At 44.9% G+C, this 27724-nt stretch overlaps 1 protein-coding gene across 1 annotated transcript in view; it reads right to left on the reverse strand.

Moving 5' to 3' along the window:
* The window catches only part of dusp10 (dual specificity phosphatase 10), a 40820-nt gene extending 15169 nt beyond the window's left edge, over positions 1-25651 (reverse strand). Inside the window, exons 1-2 of the mRNA XM_028820211.2 lie at positions 25500-25651; positions 23489-24332 (exon numbers count right to left, since the gene is read on the reverse strand). Coding sequence (XP_028676044.1) covers positions 23489-24281 — 793 coding nt within the window. The 5' untranslated portion in view covers positions 24282-24332; positions 25500-25651. The remainder of the gene's footprint in view (positions 1-23488; positions 24333-25499) is intronic.
* Between the last annotated feature and the right edge of the window lie 2073 nt (positions 25652-27724).

A 27724-nucleotide genomic window follows, 5' to 3' on the forward strand; every position in this document is an offset into this window, starting at 1 on the left:
CTGACTAGTCTCCCAGTCCCTGCCACTGAAAAACATCCCCACAGCATGATGCTGCCACCACCATGCTTCACTGTAGGGATGGTATTGGCCTGGTGATGAGCGTTGCCTGGTTTCCTCTAAACGTGACGCCTGCCATTCACACTGAAGAGTTCAATCTTTGTCTCATCAGACCAGAGAATTTTCTTTCTCATGGTCTGAGAGTCCTTCAGGTGCCTTTTGGCAAACTCCAGGTGGGCTGCCATGTGCCTTTTACTAAGGAGTGGCTTCCGTCTGGCCACTCTATCATACAGGCCCGATTGGTGGATTGCTGCAGAGATGGTTGTCCTTCTGGAAGGTTCTCCTCTCTCCACAGAGGACCTCTGGAGCTCTGACAGAGTGACCATCGGGTTCTTGGTCACCTCCCTGACTAAGGCCCTTCTCCCCTGATCACTCAGTTTAGATGGCCGGCCAGCTCTAGGAAGAGTCCTGGTGGTTTCGAACTTCTTCCACTTACGGATGACGGAGGCCACTGTGCTCATTGGGACCTTCAAAAGCAGCAGAATGTTTCTGTAACCTTCCCCAGATTTGTGCCTCGAGACAATCCTGTCTCGGAGGTCTACAGACAATTCCTTTGACTTAATGCTTGGTTTGTGCTCTGACATGAACTGTCAACTGTGGGACCTTCTATAGACAGGTGTGTGCCTTTCCAAATCATGTCCAGTCAACTGAATTTACCACAGGTGGACTCCAATGAAGCTGCAGAAACATCTCAAGGATGATCAGGGGAAACAGGAGGCACCTGAGCTCAATTTGGAGCTTCATGGCAAAGGCTGTGAATACTTATGGACATGAGCTTTCTCAATTTTTTTTATTTTTAATAAATTTGCAAAAACCTCAAATAAACTTTTTTCACGTTGTCATTATGGGGTGTTGTGTGTAGAATTCTGAGGAAAAAAATGAATTTAATCCATTTTGGAATAAGGCTGTAACATAACAAAATGTGGAAAAAGTGATGAAGCGCTGGGAATACTTTCCGGATGCACTGTAAATGATGCAATGTTACCGGCATGTTAATTCGCACGGGACTAGTTTAACGTGTGGTTGTTTTTACTTTCTCGTATACTAAGTATTTGTACTCGTCCTAAAATTTGATGTAGAGATTTGATGAATCTCGATGTTTTAGACTTCCCGAGTCCGAAAATACCATTCTTGGAATTATGTTTATGTGTACGTAAACACGATAACCCGAGTACACTTTCACTTGAGTCAACCAAATTTTGCACACAACAATTAGGTACAAAACGTTGATTTCTATCAACTTTTGGGCTATTTCCGCTAACCGGAAGTGGTACTTTACCTTTTTAGTCATGCAGCTGCCAAGTCCGATTTATTCAACTTTACTTGTATAATAATTGTTCAATATTTTATTAATTTCATTTCTTGTTGATGGTCCTTTAATGTACAAAATATAAAAATATAATCCTCGTCTTGCGGTTTACTCCTCAAATATCCATCCCCATATCTGAGTATACGTGAACGTCTAGGGGAGACCACTCCCGATTTTTTTCCTTTTGTTCAGAATGGCGTCTGAATTTACCCCACACTGTGCGGTCCACTCGCATACATGGACTGCAGGTCTGTGACTTGTTAAATGCCATTGTGTTGCAGTGACTTACTCACGTGTAGTTTTATTAAAATGAAGAAAGCAAAAATGAGTTCTGGTATGGAACGAGTGCCATGCGGTGTACAGGTACTGAAAAACCTGAACTTTCAAACCGTACGATATCGTACCAGCATTTCGGGATTTCTGATACTGGAAGTAAACAACAGCTTTCCTCTCCTCTCTTGAGTCTACTCCTCAGAATATCCATCCCCATATCGGAGCATATGTGAAAGTCTAGGGGAGACCACTCCCGATTTTGTGTTATGGACTTTTTACAGACGGTAAAGGTCTCTCATTTTTACCGAGACAATAACAGGCAGCCCGTGAAAAGCTACTGACACAAGCGATTTAAATGGGACTAAAATTACAGACATCCTTCGGTAACAAAGACTTTACCCCACCCTCCTGCTGTCAAACTAACTCCGTCTGAATTGGCCTTTAGTTCACACTAATGTGGATAAAATGTAAAGCGCGGTTTTCACTGCACTTGTTTTCCTTCCAGAATGACATTTTCAAATCATCAAACACACAAAATACCACATTTTTTTCTGCTGGTCACGCATGGTTAACCAGCCAAGTGTGAGGTTTGTGGAGCAAATCAAAATAAATTGAAACACTGAAAGCACAAGAATTACAAACGGCACCTAAGAAAAACACAAACACACACACAGACGATGTACAACCGCTCTTATCTCTATATATAATCTTCATTTGGATCTTGATCTTTGTTTGTCCGTGAATGAATTAGAAGAAGCAGCACTAGATGGCAGTAGAGAGACAGCTAAAACATAGACATTGCATTAAGAATCTCCTCCAGGTTTACTGTAGTACTCCAGGCACACCTCAAAACACAGACATTCAAACTAAACAAATTGTTGTGCTTTAAATTAATCTTTATATATAATCTTCATTTGGATCTTGATCTTTGTTTGTCCGCGAATTCCACGCATGCATAGACCACCTTCCAGTTTAGTATGTTGTTGCTACTCACGGATGTCAACAATGTGCCAGAATAATGAAAGAGGTGGTGGACAGTGTTACGCTGGTTAGCTCCTGAGGCCTGGTTAGAGAATGAGATTGCCGAAGATAAAAGGTACGTGCCTACGTAACATATGAATGAAAGAAAGACAGTGGGTAAAATGAATGACAACGCAACAGCACGTTCCGGAAATTATTATTGTTACGTTGTAGCCGGTGAGTGCTGCGCGTCTCACAGTTGTACCGTGGCTTGCTCACATGTCAGTGAAGTGATCCCTATTTATGCTTTAAAGAGCCTGGATACCTATGTGTCCCCCTTTTATAACCATTGCTCCGTGTATATTGCCTTACTCTTTGGATTGCCACAAAACAACCTGCGAGATTGGAGAAAGGTTGAGAAGAGATCGTGAGAGGAAACAACAGCGTCGTGAATATGAGACGGACTGTGAACGGAGAGAAGCAGAAATGCTCCTCCACCACCACATAATTACTATTCGGACAGTGATTCCGAGTAGGCCGTTCCTATCGAATCAATGTCCAAGTGTTTTCTTTTGTAATTTTGTTTCTCTTATAAAAAATCATAATGCTGTGCGACGAAGGGCCCAGTTCACGACTGGCAGCCGTGTTTAAACAGGGAGCCCTTCACAGACAACTTTAACATGCGCAACGTAGTTGGGCGCACATGGCTAGTAAAAGTTATAAACGAGAATAAGAAAATACAGAATGGGACTCCTGCCAAGGGCTGTAAGGTGCTGCACCCTTTGGCTGAGGAGGAGAAGGTAGAGCAGGGCTTTCACCACAGCACAGACGACATCACAAAAGTTCTGTTTTCGTCGTCTACACTACTGCATGAGACACGACATCTTCACATTTATAAAAGATTCGTTCTCGGTGCTTGAAAACTTTACGTCTGCGTTTACGGAAGGCCAAATCAAAACGGACAAAAACGGCGTCACGTTTGTGCGCCGGATGATCACCTTCCAGGCCTTTTTTCAGACCACAGTGCGGAAATCATTCTCTTCCGACACCCACAGCGGCAAGAGGATGTCCATGGAATGCAACCGATTACACCCCTAGTGGCAGGAAGGCTAGAAAAGAACAGATGCCCCAGAGAATGACGTCTCATATTGGACTCGAACTGCGAACAGCACTGACGACCCGTCGATTCTCAGTAAGAAGTCAAGTAAAAAATTATTTAATTTCCTCTGTCTGTGCCATTTCTTTGAATTTAATCACGTTTGGATTAAAAGGGGCTGACACCTCAACGCTTCCTTGACGTTTCCAGTGTCCTTTCAATCGTCCACAAGATGAAATTTCAAATTTACCGATGTTGGTGGGGCCTGTGCCACTAAGTAACAAGCAGCCCATAATCTTCATCAGGCTATTATCATTATTACAATTTTTACATATATACTGCATTTTGAGTTATTTTTTACAGTGCAGACTCTGTTCTGAAGCTTTTCCGATTTCCATTTATTTTGGACGAGTTCCATTTTTGTTTTACTGGCATGTTATTTGTTTCCGTGACTCGACGGGTTTGTCTTTTGACCTCGATCGCTGCATCGATCACATCGCAGGATGTGAAAATGTGATTACAGTGGCGGCCACATTGTACCTTACCACTCGGCTAAAATTCTCTAAAAAATAATTCTAACAATAGTTTGGCTCAGTTAGTTCAACCAAGTAGCTCCTGGCCTTGGGCTCTGCTTCGGTGTTTTGGGACTCCTTTCTGCCTTCGACTCAGATTTCCATTTTGCTTCTACTGTTAGAGATCTACGATGGCCGGTTCAACTCCTGCAATCACCAGAAGCGACTCTACTCTGTTGAGCCCTTGAGCGAGACCCTTAACCTGCAACTGCATTGATAATCTGCATCCACCCCTCCAATTTACAGGGAAAACTTGGGATTGGTTGGTGGCAGGATTGGCACTCCAGCCACCGTAAAAAACCTCACACACATTCTTCAGTGTAGAGTGGAGGTGTCACCCGCTGCACTCGGGTCCCAATCCAGGTGGTCCAGTGCGTGGTGAGTGCGGCAACACTCTGTCTGCGTAGGCTCCCAACATCTTCCTCTATTGTTACTGACCTGGCTCCTCTCAAGATGCCTCTAACCTCACTTAACCATCTCCTGGTTATTTTTCACCCCATCAACTTCTTACACTTTCTCTTAATCAGCGTACAACAAACACACGCACACACACACACACACACACACACACACACACACGAGCTGCTCATCCTGGTGGATAACAATTTCAGGACCTTATTGGAGTCTGATCTTTGTCTCATTCGTTTTTGGAGATGTTTGTCTCTGTGGCGCACCGTTTCACGTTTTGCACCATCACCAGACACGGCAGGAGAAGTGGACGTCACCTGTTTTCCCGAGGGGTTTGTGCATTTTATTTTTATTTATTTTTTTAATTCAGCATTATCATCAGGTTTTCAATCGAAATGTTTGAGGATTGTCATTTATGAATTATTTTTGGATTACTTTATTGAGGTTATGGGGGGGGGGGGGGGACATGTAATAGGATTTGAGTTATATTTTATATAGTTACAGTATATATCCAAGCTCCTAATGATTTACATTTTAGCGGCGTCTCAGATGCTTCTCTATGTGTGATGTGCCGATTGAGAGAAAGAAGGCGGACTGAATTCCCACTAAAATAAACAAATCACCACGTAACTCAACAAAGGACAAACAAACGGACTCATCCCGTGCCCAGCTGTTATCCATGTGTGCGTGCTTACAGTGTCTTTGTGGGCTTTGCTCCAGCAGCATCAAAAACGGGAATATTGGGTTAGCGGGTGACGTCAAAATTGGCCCTCTTAGAAAGTGAGCATTGACTGTGTGAGTGAGTGGGCCCTGTGATTTCACTCGATTAGGCTGAAGTGTTTTATAAGTCGCTTTGGAGAAAAGGGTCTATAAAGCAAACAAAATGTGAATGTTATGTGGAGTTCCGAGTTTTATTTTCTCACCTTTGGTAAGGCTTATTTAACCTATAGGCCAATTCTTCCATTTCCTAAACCCACTTATTCTGGGAAGAGTGGTGGGGATGCCGGAGCCTCTCTATTTGCAAGGATCGGGTGCAAGGCAGGAACAATCCCCAAACAGGACACACACACACACACACACACACACAGGGGGTCCCAGTTTAGCAACATCAATCCACCTAACCTCGGAGTCTTTGGATTATGGGACACTGAAATCGGGAAAACATGCAGAATTCAATGCAGGGGACAACCAAGACTCAAACCCTGGTGTTCTTGTGGTGAGGATGCTGCCCTTAACCTAGAGGGGATTTTAATAACACACACACCCCCCCCCCCCCCCCCCCCCCCCCCCACCACACACACTATAAATGGCAAAGCCCATTTAATCTACAACTTATTTATAATACATTCCCTCTGTATTTTTATTACCACACTTCTTTTAATTTCCCGTTTGTTGTCTGATACAAATCTTGTAATCGATATTTAACCAACCTCCTATTGTCCAAATGACTTGAAATTTTGCACACTTACTCACTTCTGATGACAATACATGAATCAAGTTTTACTAATTGATCAATTAATCCATGTTAATTAAGAAATTCAATTTTTATATGAAGAATAGTTCAATAGATGGCGCTAGTAATGGATAGAAATATTAAAGTGTTAAAATATTGATTACAAAAATTATACTAAAATAAACCCAAGACTAAAAAGTTTATAATAAATAAATAAAATATTATTGTCTATATTATTTTATATATATATATATATATATATATATATATATATAAATAATGTGTTGTGACAGATAGGGGGCGCTATCGCTCCCTTGAACCCTCGGATCAAATGCCAGACACCAGGCAAAAGTCCAACAATTGACTTTATTCCAATAATAAAGTGCACAAAGCACCCTCCACTCCACAATACTCCTATTAATCAAACAATACTCCATCAATAATCAATCCTCCACACTCCCAGACGCACTGTCACCCTGCCACCCGACTCAGCTCGCCCGTCTGGGATCTCCCACAGTCTTTTATAGTCCATGACCCGGAAGTGCTTCTGATCCCTCAGCTCATGTGATTACCCAGCACTTCCGGGTCAGGTGAAAACTCCTTTTCTTCGTCGGCCCGGAAGCACTTTATTTCTTCCAACCATGTGACTGGGATGTACTTCCGGGCTGTATGGAAAATAAACGTCTCTGTGCCTCCCTGCAGCATCCCCTGGTGGCCCTGACGTTATCCAGCAGGGCTGTGTATTAAAACTCCATAGTCCATGATGCCCTGCTGGAATTCGGGGCATCTCCATCCAGTTCCATCTGGCGGCTTGGGGGTCTTGGCCGGGATAAACTGCCGGCCATAGACCACAATGTATTATAGATATATCATATAAAAAAAAATACTTTTTAAAAAATACGCTTAACTTAAAAAGTGTACTAAAAAGTATAAAACTAAGTCTCTCATACATCACTAGTAACATAAAAGTGTGGGCGCTTTCATCAATCAACATTCAAAAATTTAAATCTCAGCAAATCTTATTTTTTATCAGTTTGTCAGGATGCATCTCAATATGTGTCAGCCACCCCCAGTCTCAATCAAAAGAAAGGCACTAAATGAGTATTGGGGTTTGAGAAACACTTTTCTTTCTTTCTATTACTAAAAATAAACCCCCCACAAGTTTTAAATTGGTGTGGAAAGTACCTGCTTTGCCCGTGCAGTTCCCACAGCTCAGCTCAGTTTCATTTTTTGACGCAGGTGGCAGACAAAAGCAGCGGTGTGCGTTTTTAATGGCTGGGCAACCACCATACGGTCTTTAACGAACAACGACTCGACTTGCATGCGTTTTGAGGGCTCGGTTTATTATTTGTATGGCGCATGACACGGTGACCAGTCCTCCGGTAAAACGCAAGCATTCAATTTCCAAAAATTCCCAAATACTGAATTAGGACACAAAGATTTGTTTAAACAGACAAGAAAACAAAACAGTTTGAAAGTGGTCAACATAAATGGAGCCCAGCACTATCTGCCCATTAAATCGCTGAATTATTGCCAGTGGGCAACGGAGGAGAGAAAAAGCAAGAAATTCAGACAAAGTCAAAGAAAGAAGTAATGGGGAAGAAAAAGGTGCACTGGGCTATTTGGGTAAAAAGTGACTTTGGAGTGGAGGTCCTGAACAAGGGAAGATTACAGGGTGTCATGCACGGACCCGAGAAAGCGCGAAAGGAAACGAGACGGGGGAAATAAAGTATTAATGCCTCTCTCTCTTCCTCATCAGGAAACAAGAAGAATAAAAACCTGCATCGGGTCCGAGAGGACTCCACTTCCGCGTACAAACTCTGATGTCCCTTTCGTCCTCCTGAGAGGACTTCACTTCCGGTCCTCTTCCGTTTTCCTCATCTCCGGTCTCCAAAGAATGACGTCACCTCCGTCTCTTACTCCCCTCGCCACCACAACTTCCTGTGTTTGTTTCTTTCCGCCCAATGATATATAAAAGACCCGTCAAAACCGTTTATTTTGTCAACTGGTTATTTTGAACTTTTTGACCGTGGGAGCAGTCGTGACAGAAAGCTCGACTCCACCACATTATACGGGGACGGTTCCCCAACCTTTAATTTGCTTGTGAAGAAACAAGTCAGAACAAGGGACAAACCAGATGAGCAGCACCTAAGACCAGTCACTGGGTTTTAAGGCTCATTATGAAAAGGGACAAAGAAGAAAAAGGACAAGTCTACTCATTACGAGACTGTTAAAAACAATACAGGCTGCACAATGGTTTAGTGGTTAGCTTGGCTACCCTTCCTGAGCTCTGGAAAAAGAAATGAGGATTTGAAGTTTTTAATTTTGCTCAAAAGGAACTACGACGAGCTATAAAAGGACCAACCAAAGTTACAAAGGAACTTCTAGAACCCTTGAAAGCATCTGATCTAACTTCATCTGCATTCTTTCTTTCCTTTGAGCAATTTGTAGCAGCACAACTTCAATGGACCACAAATCCCAGCATCCCCCGGGAGTACTTTGCCAATGGGCAGCTTCGGGTGTCTCCACAAAAGGGTTTCTTCGGTGGCATAGTCTTTAAAAGTCGGCCAGAAGAAGCTCAACCACCTGAGGTCTTTTACGTTACAACACTTCACCCTCATCTGCATCACAAATATGAAGGTAAATCAAAGAGTCAAGGCAGTTTGAAAATGACGCCATAAGCACAAGAGACAGATGCTGATGCAATACAGCACACCTGTGATGGCTTATGGGTAGTTCAGACACACAAAGTGTGTTATTTACAAGCCTTGGCCTCATTTTGGGCCTGTACAGACCAGAAAGCCTGCCTTTTGAGCTTGGGGTCGGGCTTCGTGGAAGTGTCTGGAGGCCTGCTATGCTTTTTATGCTTCAAATAGAGGGATCTCACAACAACAGGCTAATTTGAAACTACAAATGAATCTAAAACATAGGTAGAAGGAAAACCAGAGTAATGCAAAATAAAGAAGTAGAAGAAGAAAACACAACACAGACAAGGTAGAAAATGCAAAGCCCAGAAAGACAGTGTGACCAGGCCAGACAAAAGAGAACTTGGTAGCCGGTACACAAAAGGGTACCACATGGCATAGTTTAGGGTGGAGGGCTTCATTACTGCAGGCAGGTGTGCGGCTTAACATCCAAAAGAGGGAACAACTCAGTGTCTACAATATGCTCAATTATATGGTGTGTTAAAGCACCGTAAAGAGAAACGTTATGGAGGGCTGGCATTACATCCCCATGTCAAGAACAGGAGACGGATTACTGTCAACTATTCGATCACCAACAGCAATAATTCACACAGCAAAGTCAGCCCTTTGAAGTTCAGTTCATTTATATTAGCCGCCCTCCGGCCCTGCTCAGTTTGTCATTTCTGGACCATCCATCACTCAAGAACGCCAATTAAAGGACACAATACAATCGGCTTCAACTTGTTAGAGATGACAAGTGAAAACAATTACAACGGCAGACTCCACATACACGCCCGGCGAGCCAACAATTTCTTGCCATCGTAATCCAACCAACATGATTAACCATGGCTGGCTGCACTCACTAGATAGAATGGGATCATTATTGTAGTTGTCGCAACAGTTTAGAGAGCTTTCTGTGAAAACTGAACTGATCTAAAAAGAGTAAGCTTTAGGAGAGGGGCAGCAATTTCTTATGGGGGCCGATATGTAGTTGGATGGAAATGCTTTTCACTACGCTAAATAAGAAAAATCGGGAGTGCTCTCCCCTCGACTCTCTTGTATACTCAAATATGGGGATGGATATTTGAGGAGTAAACCACAAGACAATGATTATATTATGTACATTAAAGAACCATCAACAAGAAATGAAATCAAATTAATATATTGAACAATTATTATAAAAGTAAAGTTGAAGAAATTGGACTCTGCAGCTGCATGAATAAAAGGTATCACTTCCGGTTAGTAGAAATAGCCCACAAGTTGATAGAAATCTACATTTAGTACCTAATTCTTGTATGCAAAATTTGGCTGACCCAAGTGAAAGTGTACTCGGGTCATTGTGTTTACGTACACACAGACATAATTCCAAGAATGGTATTTTCAGACTCAGGGAGGTCTAAAACCTTGAGATTCATCAAAATCTCAACATCAAATTTTAAAACGATTACCAGAGGTGGGTAGTAACAAGTTACATTTACTCTGTTACATTTACTTGAGTAACTTTTTAAAAAAAATTGTACTTCTAAGAGTAGATAGATAGATAGATAGATAGATAGATAGATAGATAGATAGATAGATAGATAGATAGATAGATAGATAGATAGATAGATAGATAGATAGATAGATAGATAGATAGATAGATAGATAGATAGATAGATAGATAGATAGATAGATAGATACTTTTACTGCACTATACTTTTTATTTTTACTTGAGTACATTTGTGAAGAAGAAACGCTACTCTTACTCCGCTACATTGGGCAACACTCTAATTGTTACTTTTTTTTTCCCATTATATACACTATATTTTTGCCAGAGAGAAGCCGCCAGTGTATCTACTGCATGACCGTTTCACCAATCAGACGTAACCATGCAGTCACATGACCACACACAAATGCAAAATTTGGTTGACCGAAGTGAAAGCGTACTCAAGTTATCACACACACAATTCCAAAAAATGGTATTTTCAGACTCAGGGAGGTCTAAAACATTGAGATTCATCAAAATCTCGAGATCACATTTTTGGATGATGGCAATCCTTTCCCTACACCTCATATACGAGAAAGGTCAGGGAGATCTAAAATGTTGAAAATCAAAATCTCAAAATGGAATTTTTGGATGATTACAATATTTTCCCTACAAGAAAGTAAAATCGGACTCAGGGAGGTGTAAAACGTCGAGATTCCTCAAAATCTCAAGGTTGAATTTTTGGAAGATTACGATACGTTCCCTATATTTCGTATACGAGAAAGTCAGGGAGGCTAAACGGTCGAGATTCATCAAAAACTCGAAACTAAATTTTTGGATGATTACAATATTTTCCGTACGAGAAAGTAAATTGGACTCGGGGAGGTCTAAGACATTGAGATTCATTAAAATCTCAAACTGGAATTTTTGGACGATTACAATACTTCCCTATACGAGAACGTCAAAAGGAGTTCCTCATTTCCCGAAACTCTGAATTACTTAGCAGGCAAAAACCTGAAACTCTAACTTTGAAAACGTCGTGTGTGAAATGCCAGTCTAGTCAATGATGTGCGTTGAACAAGGCAGGTGATGATGCCACGAGTGTGCCGCAGACAACAAATCGATGAACAAAGCTCCCACAGCACTAGATATATACCCCTACAAACTGTAGTTGAAGGCCCCCCATTTCCAAATACAGCACACACACCAATTTACGTAAGTCTAAAAACGACAACTTCCCGATCTCAGCACACAATTATTTGCTCCCCTACCCCACCATCAGCCCCAATTCCAGTCTCCAATGATAAGGGGCAGCTGTTTGAAACCCAACCCTTTGGTCACATCTGGGGTACGCCAGAATTAAATTCGCAATCAAGAATAGGGATGTTGTGAAAGCCAATTTATTGTATTTGATACGAATTAAAAAGGGAAATTTTAATAATACTTGGTGCCCTTTTAATACCACGGCAAAAACAGAAATCTCCTACTCTGGGCGAAAACACCTTGTGGATACCAGAGGTCAGAGTTGAATGGCCAGACCGTTTTGAGCGGGCAGAAAGGCAACAGTCACTGAAATAAGCACTCGTCACAAGTGAGGTGTGCAGAAGCGCAGCTCAGAACGCACAACACGTCGAACCCTTGAAGCAGGTGGGCTACAGCGGCAAAGGACCAAAGCTGGTACCACTCCTGCCAGCTAAGAACAGGCAACTGAGGCTACAATTCGCACAGGCTCACCAGAATTGGAGAATAGAAGATTGGAAAAACATTGTCTGGTCCGACGAGTCTCGATTTCTGATGCAACATTCGGATGGTAGGCTCAGAATTTGGCATCAACAACGTGAAAGCTGAGCAGAGCAAACAGTATGAACACATAGAATTAGGAAATGAATGAAGGTCCAAGTCTGAAAGAAAAACGGTTGCAAGCGAAAATTCAAAAACGTCCTCCAACACCAAAACACGGAATGCTAACCAGGATCGAAATGCCAAGAATTTCATACCAAGAAAGCTAAGAGACACACGCGCAAAGGTTTGTGGGTTTCGTCTGTCCAAATCACATACGGTGAATATAAGCAACATAAAACAAGCTGCAAATAATGGAACAAAAGCGTACACAATTACAGCCCACCGCATCAGTGTTGTATACCGTAGGCGACGTCAGACCCACCAACCAAGAGCAGTGCCACAACAAGAGAGCCCACGAAATGGCGGTGCCCATGAAATTAACAATTTGGTGTTGTAGAACGTAAACAAAATTAAAAGAAAAAAGAAGAATCTTATATATAAGCATCTGTGCGTGGAAGTGTGTGTGTCTGTCTGTCTATCTGGAAAGGAAGTTCAAGGCTACAGCATCATCATCATCATCATCAGATCTTATCACGCAGTGTCATTAGCATCCTTAAGATCTTCATTGGTACCTGTAGGGCCACAGGAACATTCACGGAGATTGTGGTCCATTGTTTGGGTGGGCTCACCACAGGGACATTCAGCGCTTGTTGTGAGGCCCCATCTAAATAGGTTGTCCCTTGTTTTGCCCACCTTTGACCTTGCTCGGTTAAGCACGGCCCAGTCTTTCCTAGAGAGGGATGTTCAATTGGGTAGATGCATGAAGCTCAAAGACCCAGCAAGGCGGCCCCAAGTTAACGAATCAGAAGAAGAAGAACACGTACACGCTGAAAGAAAGCAAATCCGTCGCCAAAATGAAACCACCGACGAAAGAAAAACTCGCTTAGCCGCCAAGACGAGTTGTGGGGCGAGCACATCGGCAAAACGAAACCTCCGAGGAGAGAGAAATTTGATTAGCTGCTGATGGACAAGGGAGGCAAGCGCGTCCACAAAACCAAACCGCGTTTCAGTTTCTTTTCCGAGTTTCTAGGAGCTTACACGGCTAGGAATAAACAGAAATGATCAATGAGAAACAAAACTAACAATTCCAAGTATACAATTAACAGAATCGCTGTAAAATTTCACAAAAAAGTGTCACATTTACAACAGATATCAGGTGGAAATTCTACTTCGGATATGCAGTTTCAAGTCCTTGGCTTTACAGAAAACAAACAAATCTATCAATGCAATCAACTTACAAAAGGCAAATGTTACAAATCCCCAGGCTCATGACTGTCATTACAGCAAAAATGAAATGATGATGATGATGTTGTGTAAATCACCTCCACAGCAGAGAAACAAAACTCCCTCTCTACCCAGAATTCCTCCGAGAAACGTAGAATTCCCTGCACAGCGATAAAGGACGGACGCTAAACTGTGTGGTAGGCATGGAAAGAAGTTTGATACGCGGCACACCAAAAGGCCCACTTCACGTGCCACTAAGGACGTCGGCGTGCCGTGCGCTCTTGAACTGAGCTACTCGAATTAATCAATCAGTCCCTGAAAGAAACCGCAGTGCCCAACAGAAATAGAAAAGTGAGCTCCCACTGACTGGCCCACTTTATTCAGGATTTTTAACTTTTTTTGTTTTTTTAAATCAGTGCTGGGATTTTATTTGTGGTGGGCTGGTGCCCTGCCCGGGGTTTGTTTCCTGCCTTGCGCCCTGTGTTGGCTGGGATTAGCTCCAGCAGACCCCCCCGTGACCCTGTAGTTAGGATATAGTGGGTTGGATGATGATGGATGGATGGATGGATGGATTTTATTTGTATAACTCGCTGGCCTGTAGTCGTCCACGTGTTTGTTCAATGATTCACAGCTTGTTTCATATTCAGGTGCTCATAAGGAGAGGCCGCTGCCTTTCTGTATTAATCTGCTTGTGTGTGGGGCCAGGAGCAAGTAATTCAAAGTTTCGGGAAAAAGAGGAACTCCTTTTGACTTTCTCGTATACAAAGTATAGGGGAAGTATTGTCCATCCATCCATCCTCTTCCACTTATCCGAGATCGGGTCACAGGGGCAGCAGCTTGAGCAGAGATGCCCAGACTTCCCTCTCCCCGGCCACTTCTTCAAGATCTTCCGGGAGAATCCCGAGGTGTTCCCAGGCCAGCCGAGAGACATAGACCCTCCAGCGTGTCCTGGGTCTTCCCCGGGGCCTCCTCCCGGTTAGACGTGCCCGGAACACCTCACCAGGGAGGCGTCCAGGAGGCATCCTGATCAGATGCCCGAGCCACCTCATCTGACTCCTCTAAATGTGGAGGAGCAGTGGCTCTACTCTGAGCTTCTCACCCTATCTTTAAGGGAATGCCCAGACACCCTGCGGAGGAAACTCATTTCAGCCGCTTGTATTCGTGATCTCGTTCTTTCGGTCACTACCCATAGCTCATGACCATAGGTGAGGGTAGGAACATAGATCGACTGGTAAATTGAGAGCTTTGCCTTCCGGCTCAGCTCCTTTTTCACCACGACAGACCGATGCAGAGCCCGCACCGATCCGCCTGTCGATCTCACGTTCCATTCTTCCCTCACTCGTGAACAAGACCCCGAGATACTTGAACTCCTCCACTTGGGGCAGGATCTCGTTCCCAGCCCTGAGAGGGCACTCCACCCTTTTTCGGCCGACGACCATGGTCTCCGATTTGGAGGTGCTGATTCCCATCCCAGTCGCTTCACACTCGGCTACAAACAGATCCAGAGAGAGCTGAAGATCACGGCCTGATGAAGCAAACAGGACAACATCATCTGCAAAAAGCAGTGACCCAATCCTGAGCCCACCAAACCGGACCCCCTCAACGCCCTGGCTGCACCTAGAAATTCTGTCCATAAAAGTTATGAACAGAATCTGTGACAAAGGGCAGCCTTGGCGGAGTCCAACTCTCACCGGAAACGGGTTCGACTTACTGCCGGCAATGCGGACCAAGCTCTGGCACCGATCGTACAGGGACCGAACAGCCCTTATCAGGGGGTCCAGTACCCCATACTCTCGGAGTACCCCCCACAGGATTCCCCGAGGGACACGGTCAAACGCCTTTTCCAAGTCCACAAAACACATGTAGACTGGTTGGGTGAACTCCCATGCACCCTTCAGGACCCTGCTAAGGGTGTAGAGCTGGTCCACTGTTCTGCGACCAGGACGAAAACCACACTGTTCCTCCTGAATCTGAGGTTCGACTATCCGACGGACCCTCCTCTCCAGAACCCCCGAACAGACTTTTCCAGGGAGGCTGAGGTGTGTGATCCCTCTGTAGTTGGAACACACCTTCCGGGAAGTATTGTAATCATCGAAAAATTACAGTTTGAGATTTTAATGAATTGACATTTTAGACTTCCCCGAGTCCAATTTACTTTCTCGTTGGGAAAATATTGTAATTGTCCAAAAATTCAGTTTTGAGATTTTGATGAATCTCCGCCGTTTAGACCTCCCTGACTTTCTCGTATATGAAATATAGGGAACGCATTGTAATCATCCAAAAATTCAACCTCGAGATTTTAATGAATCTCGAAGTTTTAGAGCTCCCAGAGTCCGAATTACTTTCTCGTAGGGAAAATATTGTAATCATCCAAAAATTCCATTTTGAGATTTGGATTTTCAACGTGGGCGGCACGGTGGCGCAGTGGGTAGCACTGCTGCTTCGTAATTTGGATACCCGGGTTCGCTTCCCGGGTCCTCCCTGCGTGGAGTTTGCATGTTCTCCCCGTGTCTGCGTGGGTTTCCTCCCACAGTCCAAAGACATGCAGGTTAGGTGCATTGGCAATTCTAAATTGTCCCGTGTGTGTGTGTGCACCCTGCCCGGGGATTGTTTCCTGCCTTGTGCCCTGTGTTGGCTGGGATTGGCTCCAGCAGACCCCCCCGTGACCCTGTAGTTAGAATATAGAGGGTTGGAGGATGATGGATGGATGGATTTTATTTGTATAACAACTCGCTGGCCTGTAGTTGTCCACATGTTTGTTCAATGATTCACAGCTTGTTTTATATTCAGGTGCTCATAAGGAGAGGCCGCTGCCTTTCTGTATTAATCTGCTTGTGTGTGTGGCCAGGAGGAGGAGGAGGAATGGAGAGGCAGAGGGTCACTAAATTTAGAAAGAGGTCCTGTTTACATGAAGATGAAGGGGGCGACCATAATTTGACCTAATTGTCCATTAACAAATCTTTCAGATTAAATCAGAACTGAAAAGGAGATTAATGGCAAAAAGTATGCAGAAAGCAGGATGCCTTCTGGGACCCTCAGGACGTGGAAAACTACTACAACTAATTTAGTTCTGTGTGTGTGTGTGTGTTTGGTACTGACGTGTGCAACACTTTCTACGCAGTCTGAGCTTAATACTTCAAAACAAAAACACATTGCACAGTTTGTCTCTTCTTCACACTGCGCCTTTTAGAGTGAACACATTTATAAGCTTTTGACAAAGCAATTAACACGGCAGGCCGAGACAATCTATAATTATACAAAATAAAATAAAATGAACTACCGAATATACTCGCGTCTAAGTTCTCCCGGGGCTTGATTTAACCGTATAATTTCCAGTCAGCCGTATAAGTCGAATGTGGAAAACTCCCGCTATTGGTCCAAGAGATTACGATATGCTAGCGCCTGCCCGGGCGGCACGGTGGCACAGTGGGTAGCGCTGCTGCCTCACAGTTGGGAGACCTGGGGACCTGTGGTTCGCTTCCCGGGTCCTCCCTGCGTGGAGTTTGCATGTTCTCCCCGCATCTGCGTGGGTTTCCTCCCACAGTCCAAAGACATGCTCGTTAGGTGGATTGGCCATTCTAAATTGGCCCTAGTGTGTGCTTGGTGTGTAGGTGTGTTTGTGTGTGTCCTGCGGTGGGTTGGCACCCTGCCCGGGATTGGTTCCCTGCCTTGTGCCCGGTGTTGGCTGGGATTGGCTCCAGCAGAACCCTGTGACCCTGTGTTCGGATTCAGCGGGTTGGATAATGGATGGATGGATAACACCTGCCCACCTGAGAGTCACCACGGGGCACACGGCCTTTTATTTTTATGTATTGTGCCTACGTGACCACACGGTGATACCCAAACTATTCCAAAGCAACGTTTGCACTGATTTTTTTTATCTCATACACCTTTATCGTAAGGGTATCCCTTATCTACGGTGGAGCGTTTGATCAGAAGAAAATATGAAGCTGGTTTTAAATTAAAAGTCGTTGACGTGGCAAAAGAAATTGGTAACTACGGTACTGCAACTAAATTCAATGGGTCTGAGAAACTGATGTGAGATTGGAGGAGGCGAGAAGATGTAAAAAAAATAAATAAATAAGAAGAAGTGTCGTATTTTTCGCTGAACTTGACTTTGCCGATGATGCTGTGATCTTCGTGGAGTCAATGGAGGTTCTGAGTGAGGAATCTGAGCGTCTGGGCTTGCGAGGGTCCCGATAAAAACCAAAAAGCCAGGCCTTTAATGACCTCTTGGGCACGGCCATCAGCAGTGTGTCTGCAAGGAGAGAGTGTCGACCTCGTCACTGAGTGACATTCATGCGTCATGTGACTCTTCCTATGACGTCAGTAGGCAGATTGGGATAGAATCGCATGAGGTCGCTGGAGAGCAGTTTGTGGTGCTCATGTTATCTGTAAAAAGGAATAAGGTCCAAGTCTTTAGAGTCCTGCTGCTTCCTGTTTGAGACATGGACGCTACCCAGTGACCGGAGATGAAGACTGGACTCCTTCAACTCTCTTCAGAGAGTCTTTGGGTCCCGCTGGTTTGACTTTGTGTTGATCACGGAGTCCTGAACGAGGCACATGACCTGCATTGTGAGGGAGTATCAATTACAGCACTACGGCCATGTGGCGTGTCCCCCAACCCGAGGGTGATCCGGCTCGTAAGATGCTTGTTGTTGGGGACCAGAGTGGCTGGACCAGGCCAAGGGGTCGCCCACGTAACACCTGGAGAGGCTCATTTAAAATGTGCTACATAAATAAATGTTGTTGTTGTTATTTCCGGTGGGTGGGACTGGACCGCGTGTCTGCCTGGGGGGTTGCCAACCGGGATCCCGAGATGTTGTGCCGTGTAGTGGGTGCGGCAGCGTGACGTACCAGTGCATGCTCCCCAACTTGACTTGTATTTTTGAACGGGCGTATAAGTCGGGGTCTGATTTTATGATCGACTTTTTGGGTTTCAAGACCCGACTTATACGCGAGTACATACGGTAACCGCTCGTTGTGGTCCACCATCTTTAAAAAACTGAATAAAGTGCATTCAGTGTGCAAGAATAAATCAAAAATTAGAGGAAAATTGGAAAATGACGCAGTAGCCACACACAATACAACATGTTTGCAATGACTTGTGGGTAGTTTGAACACGGCCAGCGAAGCCAGGGTCAAATGAACATGGACATACTGCACCATAACGCAGCAAAAGGAGATGAACGACGTCAAAAACAGTCCATGCCGCTCCATGACACAAACATACAGTACGCAAGCCGCCAAGGCGGTGCCCGCTCCCCAGCCTAACCTGACTGGAGTCTCAAGCAGAGGTGACTGCATATGGGGGCCTCATCAAGGCAGCAGTAAAGAAAAACCAGCAGAATTCTTTCAGCTCGCACACTTGAGGACACGGATGGAGATTAAGAGGAAGTGGATTTAAGACTGAAACCAGGAAGCTCTTGTGTACTCAAGAGAGTTGTGGGAATCTGAACAAACTACCAAGCTATGGAGCTGAAGCAGAATCCCAGACAACCTTGAACAAGGATCTGGGTGGGATACACGGGACAGCGTGACTACTAGCTAAGCACACGAGCTGGAGGGCCTGAATGGTCACCTCTCGTCTGTCAAAATGACACATTTCCCATTTGGGAAAGAGAACAGCAGCCATTTCGCTTGGGTCTCCCATCCACTGACGTCCTCCATCCATCAGGAGGGCCTCCTAGCAGGGTATCCAATCATCCCAACCCATCCTTTGCCGTCGATCAGAATATACCAATACATTATACTGGTATCTACCAAAAACCATCAGAGTTCTTAAAGACACCAGGGTATGGATTGTTGGCCACGCCGCTCACTTGTACATTAAGGAGACCAGCATTTTAATGAAGTGCCAGAGCCGAAGCCGTCACAATCTCTCTTCCCGCACTGCGTGGCTTCAACCTCACTGAGCCAAACGTGTAGAAAAAGGCAATCAGTTTGTAGCAGTTAGACGCTTACCTGGATAAGATCTACACACACACACACACACTTGGTACCGCAGAGGTGCAATAAGTGGCGCGGTGACTCATTAAGCCCGATCACCACAAGAGGCTTTCCAACAAGATGAAGAGAATTCACCTCTAGCCTCCAAACGCTACGGGGTCAAGACCACCCACCAAATTAAATACGGCTTCAAAAACCCTCTTCACATATCCCACGTGACGCCTCTTCAAAGCCAAACAGAAGAGACAGTGTGCTGTTCAGAATGTCACATCAACTAAAACGTCTGCATATCTGGGTAGAGAAGCTGTCGGTTCTGTTCAGAGGTAAACTCGGTGACACCACCAATAAAAGGCGTCTCTTCGGTATGAATTTGCCCCTGATGAAGCGCGTCTGCTCTCCCAAAAATCAAACGGGAAAACAAAAATAAATAAATTAGTAACACGACCTTGTGTCGCGTGCCTCTCTGTGGTCTTTCATACATGACATGTAAAGAGCCCCCGACTTCTAGTAGCCCCCCCGCCCCCCCAGACAAATTCTGTCAACCCGCCCCGGTGCGTCCGCGTGCCCGGCAAATCATTGACGTCTTTAACGTGGGCCTCTCACGAGGTAAGCATTGGCACAGGGGAGCTTCTGAGCACACACAGCTACAGCAGGCCCATCCACAACCCTCACTGCTGGCCGGACGGAAGGGTAAAGGCACTCTCTGGGGCTCAGATGGTGCCTGGGGTAGGATTTCTTGACTGTATTTACAGTTACTTGTCATTTTCGTCTTCAAAGTACAATACTTGTTTCCAAAGTCATCTCAAAAGTTTCTCGTGACATCAATGTTGATATTGTATTTCCAGATTATGTTTTTGGTGGAGATGCGAGGTTACGAGAGTCTCGAACCCGTCTCTGAAAGAGCGAGAGAGGACGGCGCACACGGTGGGGGGGGGGCGGGGGGGATTCGAGTGCAACACACGGCCTCGAACTTGTTCAGCTCTTCAGAGATAAAAGACGCCACCCTAGAAGAACAGCAGCAGTGGCCCCGACCCTGACCTATTAGATCATAAACCCTCCTCAAAACAGGGGGTTCTTGTCTTTTGTTGGAGCAATGCGAAGGACGGTATATTGGTGATGACCTAGAAGGGGGAGACCCAAAAATTCTCTGGAATCAGTCAATAGCAGGGGAGTACAGTATAACCACCCCACCCCATTAATAAAAGCACTTGTGTCTGCCCGAGCATCTGTTTGGTTGTTATGTCTCTCATTCACAAACCTGAGTGCTGCTTTAATGAATCCCTCAGCAAATGGCATACGTCAGAGACATAGGCATTACATTTGGCATTCCAACAAATGGCACATCATAAATATTAACACTACTTTTTCTAGTCCCATACCAAATGGCAAACAACACAGAACTATGCACTGCATTTGTCATTCCAACAAATGGCGCATCACAAACATTAACACTACTCTTTCTAATCCCATACCAAATGGCATACAACAGAACTATGCACTGCATTTGGCATTTCAACAAATGGCGCATCACAAACATTAACACTACTTTTTCTAATCCCATACCAAATGGCATACAACAGAACTATGCACTGCATTTGTCATTCCAACAAATGGCGCATCACAAACATTAACACTACTCTTTCTAATCCCATACCAAATGGCATACAACAGAACTATGCACTGCATTTGTCATTCCAACAAATGGCGCATCACAAACATTAACACTACTCTTTCTAATCCCATACCAAATGGCATACAACAGAACTATGCACTGCATTTGTCATTCCAACAAATGGCGCATCACAAACATTAACACTACTCTTTCTAATCCCATACCAAATGGCATACAACAGAACTATGCACTGCATTTGGCATTTCAACAAATGGCGCATCACAAACATTAACACTACTTTTTCTAATCCCATACCAAATGGCATACAACAGAACTATGCACTGCATTTGTCATTCCAACAAATGGCGCATCACAAACATTAACACTACTCTTTCTAATCCCATACCAAATGGCATACAACAGAGAACTATGCATTTCATTTGGCATTGCAACAAATGGCGCATCACAAACATTAACACTGCTTTAAACAATCCCATACCACATGGCAGACAACAGAACTATGCACTGCATTTGTCATTCCAACAAATGGTGCATCTCATAGTAAATGGCATACAACAGAGAACTATGCATTGCATTTGTCATTCCAACAAACAGGAACACTGCTTTAAAGAATCCCATACCAAATGCCATATAACAGAGAGGCATGTATTGCAGTGGCCTGCGTTGAATACTTCGATTTCAACACGTCTTAAATCGGGGAGCACAGCTAGTTATAACCATACATTCATACACACACCCCTACATAGACGGACAGATTTAAATGGCATTTTAGAATACTTGAGTATTTGGGTAAACTTATGTGTGGCCAAACTCTGGGTTAGAAAAATGGATGGATTACAAATTTTTATCATCTACTTATTTTGGAGTGGTGGGTCTAAGGCAGCAATCAGAAGGTAGAGCTGGTTGGAATCCTGTAAAATGTCAGAAGTGACTGCAGTCCATTGGGCCCCCCGAGCAAACCCCTTAACCTGCGATTGCTCCGTCCTGGGTAGGACGTTAAACTGCATCCAGCCCCGCAAGCAGGTCCTCCAACTTACAAGAAAGTCTTGAGGGGTTGAAGGCAGGATTGGCACTCCAGCCACCGTTTAACCTCACCCTGTTCCGAGAGTGGTGCTGAAGAGTCGCCCGGCTGCACTCGGGTCCCAATCCGGGTGGTTTGTCATGTGGTGGGGTGTGGCAACACGTTGTAATCAACTTCAGTGGACTTTCTGAGCCTAATTAACCCAAATCATGGCTCCGGGGACCAGCAACCAATCCAGCATTGTTGGGGCAGCACGTCCTGGGATTGGATGCCATACTAATGGGACAGGCGCACATACTTGGCCAAGTTAGATCAGCCAATCAGGCGGACTGATTGTTCTCTCTTTGTTAAAGACTAACGAATGAATGAAAGAAGCAAGCAGACAGAGGGATAGCACAAACGTGGGCGAGTGTGGACGGATTTGAGGAAGCAGCAGCATCTGCTACAGCACTGCGTTACCCAACACATTCAATATACGGTTTATTAATTTACGTAGACTGTATATATTATTGGTCTTTGCCACCGCAATCTCGCCTCTTTAATGGACGCCATTCACCTCAACACAGGAAGTAAGAAGCAGTTTGAAGTATTCAACGACACTTCAGCCAACTCTGCACTAGTTCTTTTCGTCACTTCCAGCTAAAATGTCCACAGAGTTATTTCTCACATTTCAAATTGTATGGGGGGGGATGACTAATTATTTCTGTGGTTGTTAAGCTAATTTAAAAAGAGAGAGCGAGAAAGAGAAAACTTGCCGACATTGCTATTTTCAAGGGCAACTGCCTCAATGGCAGGTAGTGAGCGTGCCCATAATGTATAGAAGATGAACGAAAGGGTGTGGGATGGGGTGTAGGGGGTTAAGATGAGCTGCCTAAAGCGACTCTCTATGTTCGTTTTAAACGTTCGAGAGACAAGTAGGGCCCCCTGGCGAGTGCGGCGAGGAGGCCACACGTCTCAAAGTGCCAACTTCCTCTTTCATTTGGAGACGTTCTCTTCCTCCGTCCGCTTACTCGGCTCAAAGCCGCCAGCAGAAGAGAGAGGCCCGTCACTCCAGCCTGCCCCCATATCTCTAAATCTTATCATACGGCCCGATTAACAGTAAGAAATCCTTACACATAACAGGAACACACTTCGTGGAGATTAAACACCGTGGACTAAAGCTTTAAAAAAACGGTGCCATCTTACCGTGTCGTGTCCCAGTCAAGTTTAACTGGTATAGACGATAAAATAAGAGCGGCCAGTCTCGGGTCATGCAAACCGTTACAAGCCCGTGAAGTGAATCCTCGTCTGAGCATTTTTCCACAAGATGAACGCTTTGGCGTCCCCCAAATCTTTACATTTGACACGTCCGGCCCGTGATGGACTGGCACTCCGCCCGGCAGGAGGACCAAACCAGAACCAACACCCAACACAAACTGGGCGCTCAAATCAGCCACCTAAGACAATTACTGCACGTTTGTCACTTAACAAGGCCGCCACGGTCTGTGAACGGGAGCCACACGGGTGCCGAGTTTACTTATCTCTTCAAGCAGAGCATTTTACCTTTTAAAACAAGAGGATCCTTTCCTTCTCTTTTCAAGGATTCCAGCACCACGTGTAAAGGCTGGGATGGCATCACCCTGTTTGGCTCATTGGTATTCTCATCATAAACTACGATTTCTTTGGAAAAAATCCTTTTGAAGGAGTCCTTGCCTTCCCTGCAAGAGATAAGGTCCAACACCGTAATCTTGCCTTGCTGAAGTCTCCTCCTGCTGATTTTATCTGAGCAATTGATATGAACAGCACCTTGAATGTGGCCCTTATTGTACTCCATGAAAGGCCGACAGTCAATAATGACCGGCCCGGGAGTCGACGGGTGACCCTTGGCACATCTGGTAATCTTCTTGGCTAATTCATTGGGGTAGATGGTCCGAAATCCAGGAAGCTGCTTAGCAGGTCCAGAGATTGGACTTCCGATCCCACCAGGTGCATTTATGGCCTCATTGTTGTTGTTGACCATCTGGTTGGTGGGGCCAGTGGGGCACGCTTCCGATGTCAGGTTTGGGGCACTGGCGCTGACCGGTCCTTGGCTCTGGCTGTCCTTCTCGTACGTGGTCACAGTGCAGCAACTAGCACTGCTGCATCCGCATGACAAAGAGCGGGTGGAGCCGTTGGATGAGGGCATATAAGTGAAATTAGTCGTCCGAATCTTCACCACAGTTGAGCTGATGACGGCCTGACGTCCTGCCTTGACGGAATCCAGGTAGTTATCGTCCAAGCAAAGTTTGAGTTCCTGAGGTCTGACTGGCCTTGGCAGTGCCACCACAATTCTGTCGTCTAGAGGAGATGGAGGCATGGGGAAGCTGAAAAGAAGCCAGGCAAACTAGGAAGAACTCAGTGTTCAGATCTAAAGACAAAAACCAATGCGACAGAAGGAGTCAGTAGGGGCAGACAAGAAATAAGATTTCATTTTCTCTTGGGGAAAACAAAACTACACAAATTGTAAGCTGAAAGACACATATGAACTTTTAAAAAAAAAAGTTGTACGCTATTTCCAATTATTTCAAAAATACTTTCAGTGCATTTAAATTCAGTGGTCGGCACCGCCAAGTCAATGGGCTAAATCAGATGCAAAACCTTCGTGATTCCAGTTCAGAAATCTCAGTTAACAGGCAGTACTGGTCATAAAAATATTAATTATTAATAACCTGGGAGTTAAAAAAAAAAGTCAATTTTCGAACAAGCGGCGCAGGGGCTTCAAAAGTCAGGCAGATAAGCCACTCCATCTAAAAATAAAACTGGACACCGTCCCTGAAAATTCCCGGCGCCCGTTAACACTTTCAGACCATAAACGTTAAAAATAGGAAGCAAGCATCTAAAACCGTCGAGACACGCTGATCATGGAATTAACACGTTGCAGAAAGAGAATCCGATTTGTCCCATCCAGTGAACTGGAGAAATCGATAACGGAGCCTGAACGACTTCTCAAAGTGTGCGAGACAACGCCAAGATGTTAAAAGCCCGCAGTCGGCGCAGGGCAGCAGTAGCGGCGGCACGTATAAATTATTTCTAACTAAAGCGCGGCGCTTTTGGGGGGTTTTCTTCATCTTTTTTTAATTTCTTAGACAAACATTTACGGCTAAAAAAGACAAACGCGGAACTGCGTGAAAAAGCCAGAAACGAAACGCAACTAGACGCGCGAATCAGCGGCGGCCGCCGCCGCCAAACACCACCACAGCCGTCGCCGCCGCCGCAGTGCCCGCTTGTGAGGACTTCTCGAGCTCCACTTCTCACCTCATTGCACTGCAGCTAGAAATCGATCCGTTTTGCCGAAGAAGCTGTCATCGTTAACTTAAGGGACGCAATGGACTGGACAGGACCCCGTAAAGAAGGCATAAAATGGGACTGACACAGCAGCGTCAACCGTACTGCGCTCTGGAGAGAACTGGAAACCCGTAATGCGCGGGTCTGTCTGTCTCGGACAGGGCAGCTGGCCCAAAAATCCAATTCTACTTATGAACCTTCTCGCGCGTTCAAAAAGAATATGTAAAATCCAATAAAAAGTTCTACTTACGTGAGAGCGAAGGACCGTCCTAGCCTGCAGACAAGCTTTTCATGCCACACACACACACGTACGTTAAAGTCCCCATTCACCCCTTCCCATTGACGCCGAGCCGCAACATTTTTCACTTTCAGCTTCGCTCCTCGTAATGTAATATACAAGAGAGTGCATCAGCCTATAGAACGGCTCAGTCTGTAAATGACAGTGGCAATAGCCAATGGTAGAGCCTAATCAATATTAATGAAGCTTAGAGGCGGTGTGACTGGATACACCACGCCCGAATGGGCGGTGCGTCGAGGGTGTAAAGTCAGCTAGCTGGGGATAGTTTTGCCGAACAATGCTCGGGGCTCCGAGTGTGGAGCAGGGGTGATGTCATTAGCAGCCAATGAGACAGGCCAGGAGCTGGACTCAGCCAGAGCGGAGCAGCTGTGCCGCATTTACATATAAACTGAACCGCCCGTGGGGATCGTCGGCTGACTGGCGAGCTCCGCGCGGAAGGGCTACGATGTCTGCGCCTGCTTTTTTTGGGGGTTGGCTTGTGTATAGTGGAACGTGCATTGCGAGCATATAATGTTCTTTTGCGAAAGAGTGACGTGTCCACAGTCAGGGGAGAGGGACTCGCTGGCGACTGCAGCCAACACGTGCCGCTGGGACGTGGCCGGACTGGATATCGCCATTCGTTTCAATTCGCATCCAGAACCGCACGAAAAAACTGTTCAGTCATTCGAGCTTCACGGAAGCCACGGGATGGTTGGTTGTCGGGATTTAGAAGCTTTACCAGCGTTACGATTGTGTTTTGTAAGTCTGCATCGTACAGGAGTGTTTGGATTGACTCCATAGCATGTAGTGCAGAATACCACAGTTTGTTGCATTTTATTATAATTTTTTACTCTGTTCACCGTTTATCCCCAGGCTTTAACCAAATAATGTATGCTAATTACAAGCCAGATACACGTTTACTTAATGTAACGTTCTTAACGGTGCAATTTTAAATTTCAGAAACGACAAATTAGAATCCTGCAAACACAATGCCCACCAAAAGTCGGAAACGTGCTTCACATAAAGGTATAAGGTTCCGTTTGTTTTAAAAAAACAAAAAAATAACAATAATAATATATAATAATATAATAATAAAAATAACACTTTTTCAACGAATAGCGACTTCAGTTACAGGTGTTTTCCACCGGATTGTGTGCAGTTCTGCAATGGCATCAAGCCAGATGGCAATACCGAGTCCGGCCATGTGCCAAGTGGCATGTCTTGGCAGCGGTTGCCAGCTAGCCCGACTCCCATGTGTTCCGTTTTAGCCATGGTGGATCAGATTCATCTGTTATGTCCGTGTTATTCATTTTTGATTATTTTGATAGGTTAATGTTGTTGATCATTTCATTCTGATATGTCCATGTATTTTCTGTTGATGGGCTATGTGTTTTGTGGGTTGTCCCCTGAGAAGTTGGACCACCTGCCCATCACAAGCAATGGGACTGCCCTTTGTCCTATAAAGACTGAGAAAAAAGCCTGCAGTCCTTTGCGGTTCATTAAATGTGATGGGGCAGAGTCAGTTTCCCTCACTCGGCAGCTTCTCTCTGCTGCAAGTAAATGAAGAGACGATACTGTTAGTGACGGAGCCCCCTCTCGCCCCCATGGTGGTATTGCTTACCTTAGATAAGCCCAGAAGGTGATCCTCTGATGGACATGTGTGACTCTGGTTAATTCCATTCCTGCATCTCTCACACCTGATAATGATGATGACACTTTTTATCTAAAAGCAAAGTTGGTTTTTGGGTGTTTTTTTCTCACCAGCCCCACATCTGAACTGTTTTAAAAACGTTAGATCGGAGTCACACTATGTGACTCTTTGATCATTTTCTAATTTTAAGGCCATGTCACATTAGATGACTTTTTCCAGCGATTTCTGTTGTAGACTTCACTTAATAATAATAATTGAATTATGTTTATATGGAGCCATTCTGTTCAGAGTGCTTTACAGAGGCAGTGGGGGGCACTTCAACCACCACCCGGGTGATGCAACGTTAGGCCTTCTTGTGCCAATGTGCTCACCACACATTAGATGTTAGAAGGTGAAAAGGGATGAGAGAGAGAACGGCAGTCAGGGACAGGGGGTGATTAGATGACCGGAATGATGGACAGTAGTGGGCAGTTTAGCCAGGACAGCGGGTACACCCTACTCTTTTTGAAAGATACTATTAGGGATCTTTAATGACCACAAAGAGTTA

This window comes from Erpetoichthys calabaricus, chromosome 15, assembly GCF_900747795.2.
Source record: "Erpetoichthys calabaricus chromosome 15, fErpCal1.3, whole genome shotgun sequence".
Lineage (NCBI taxonomy): Eukaryota > Metazoa > Chordata > Cladistia > Polypteriformes > Polypteridae > Erpetoichthys > Erpetoichthys calabaricus.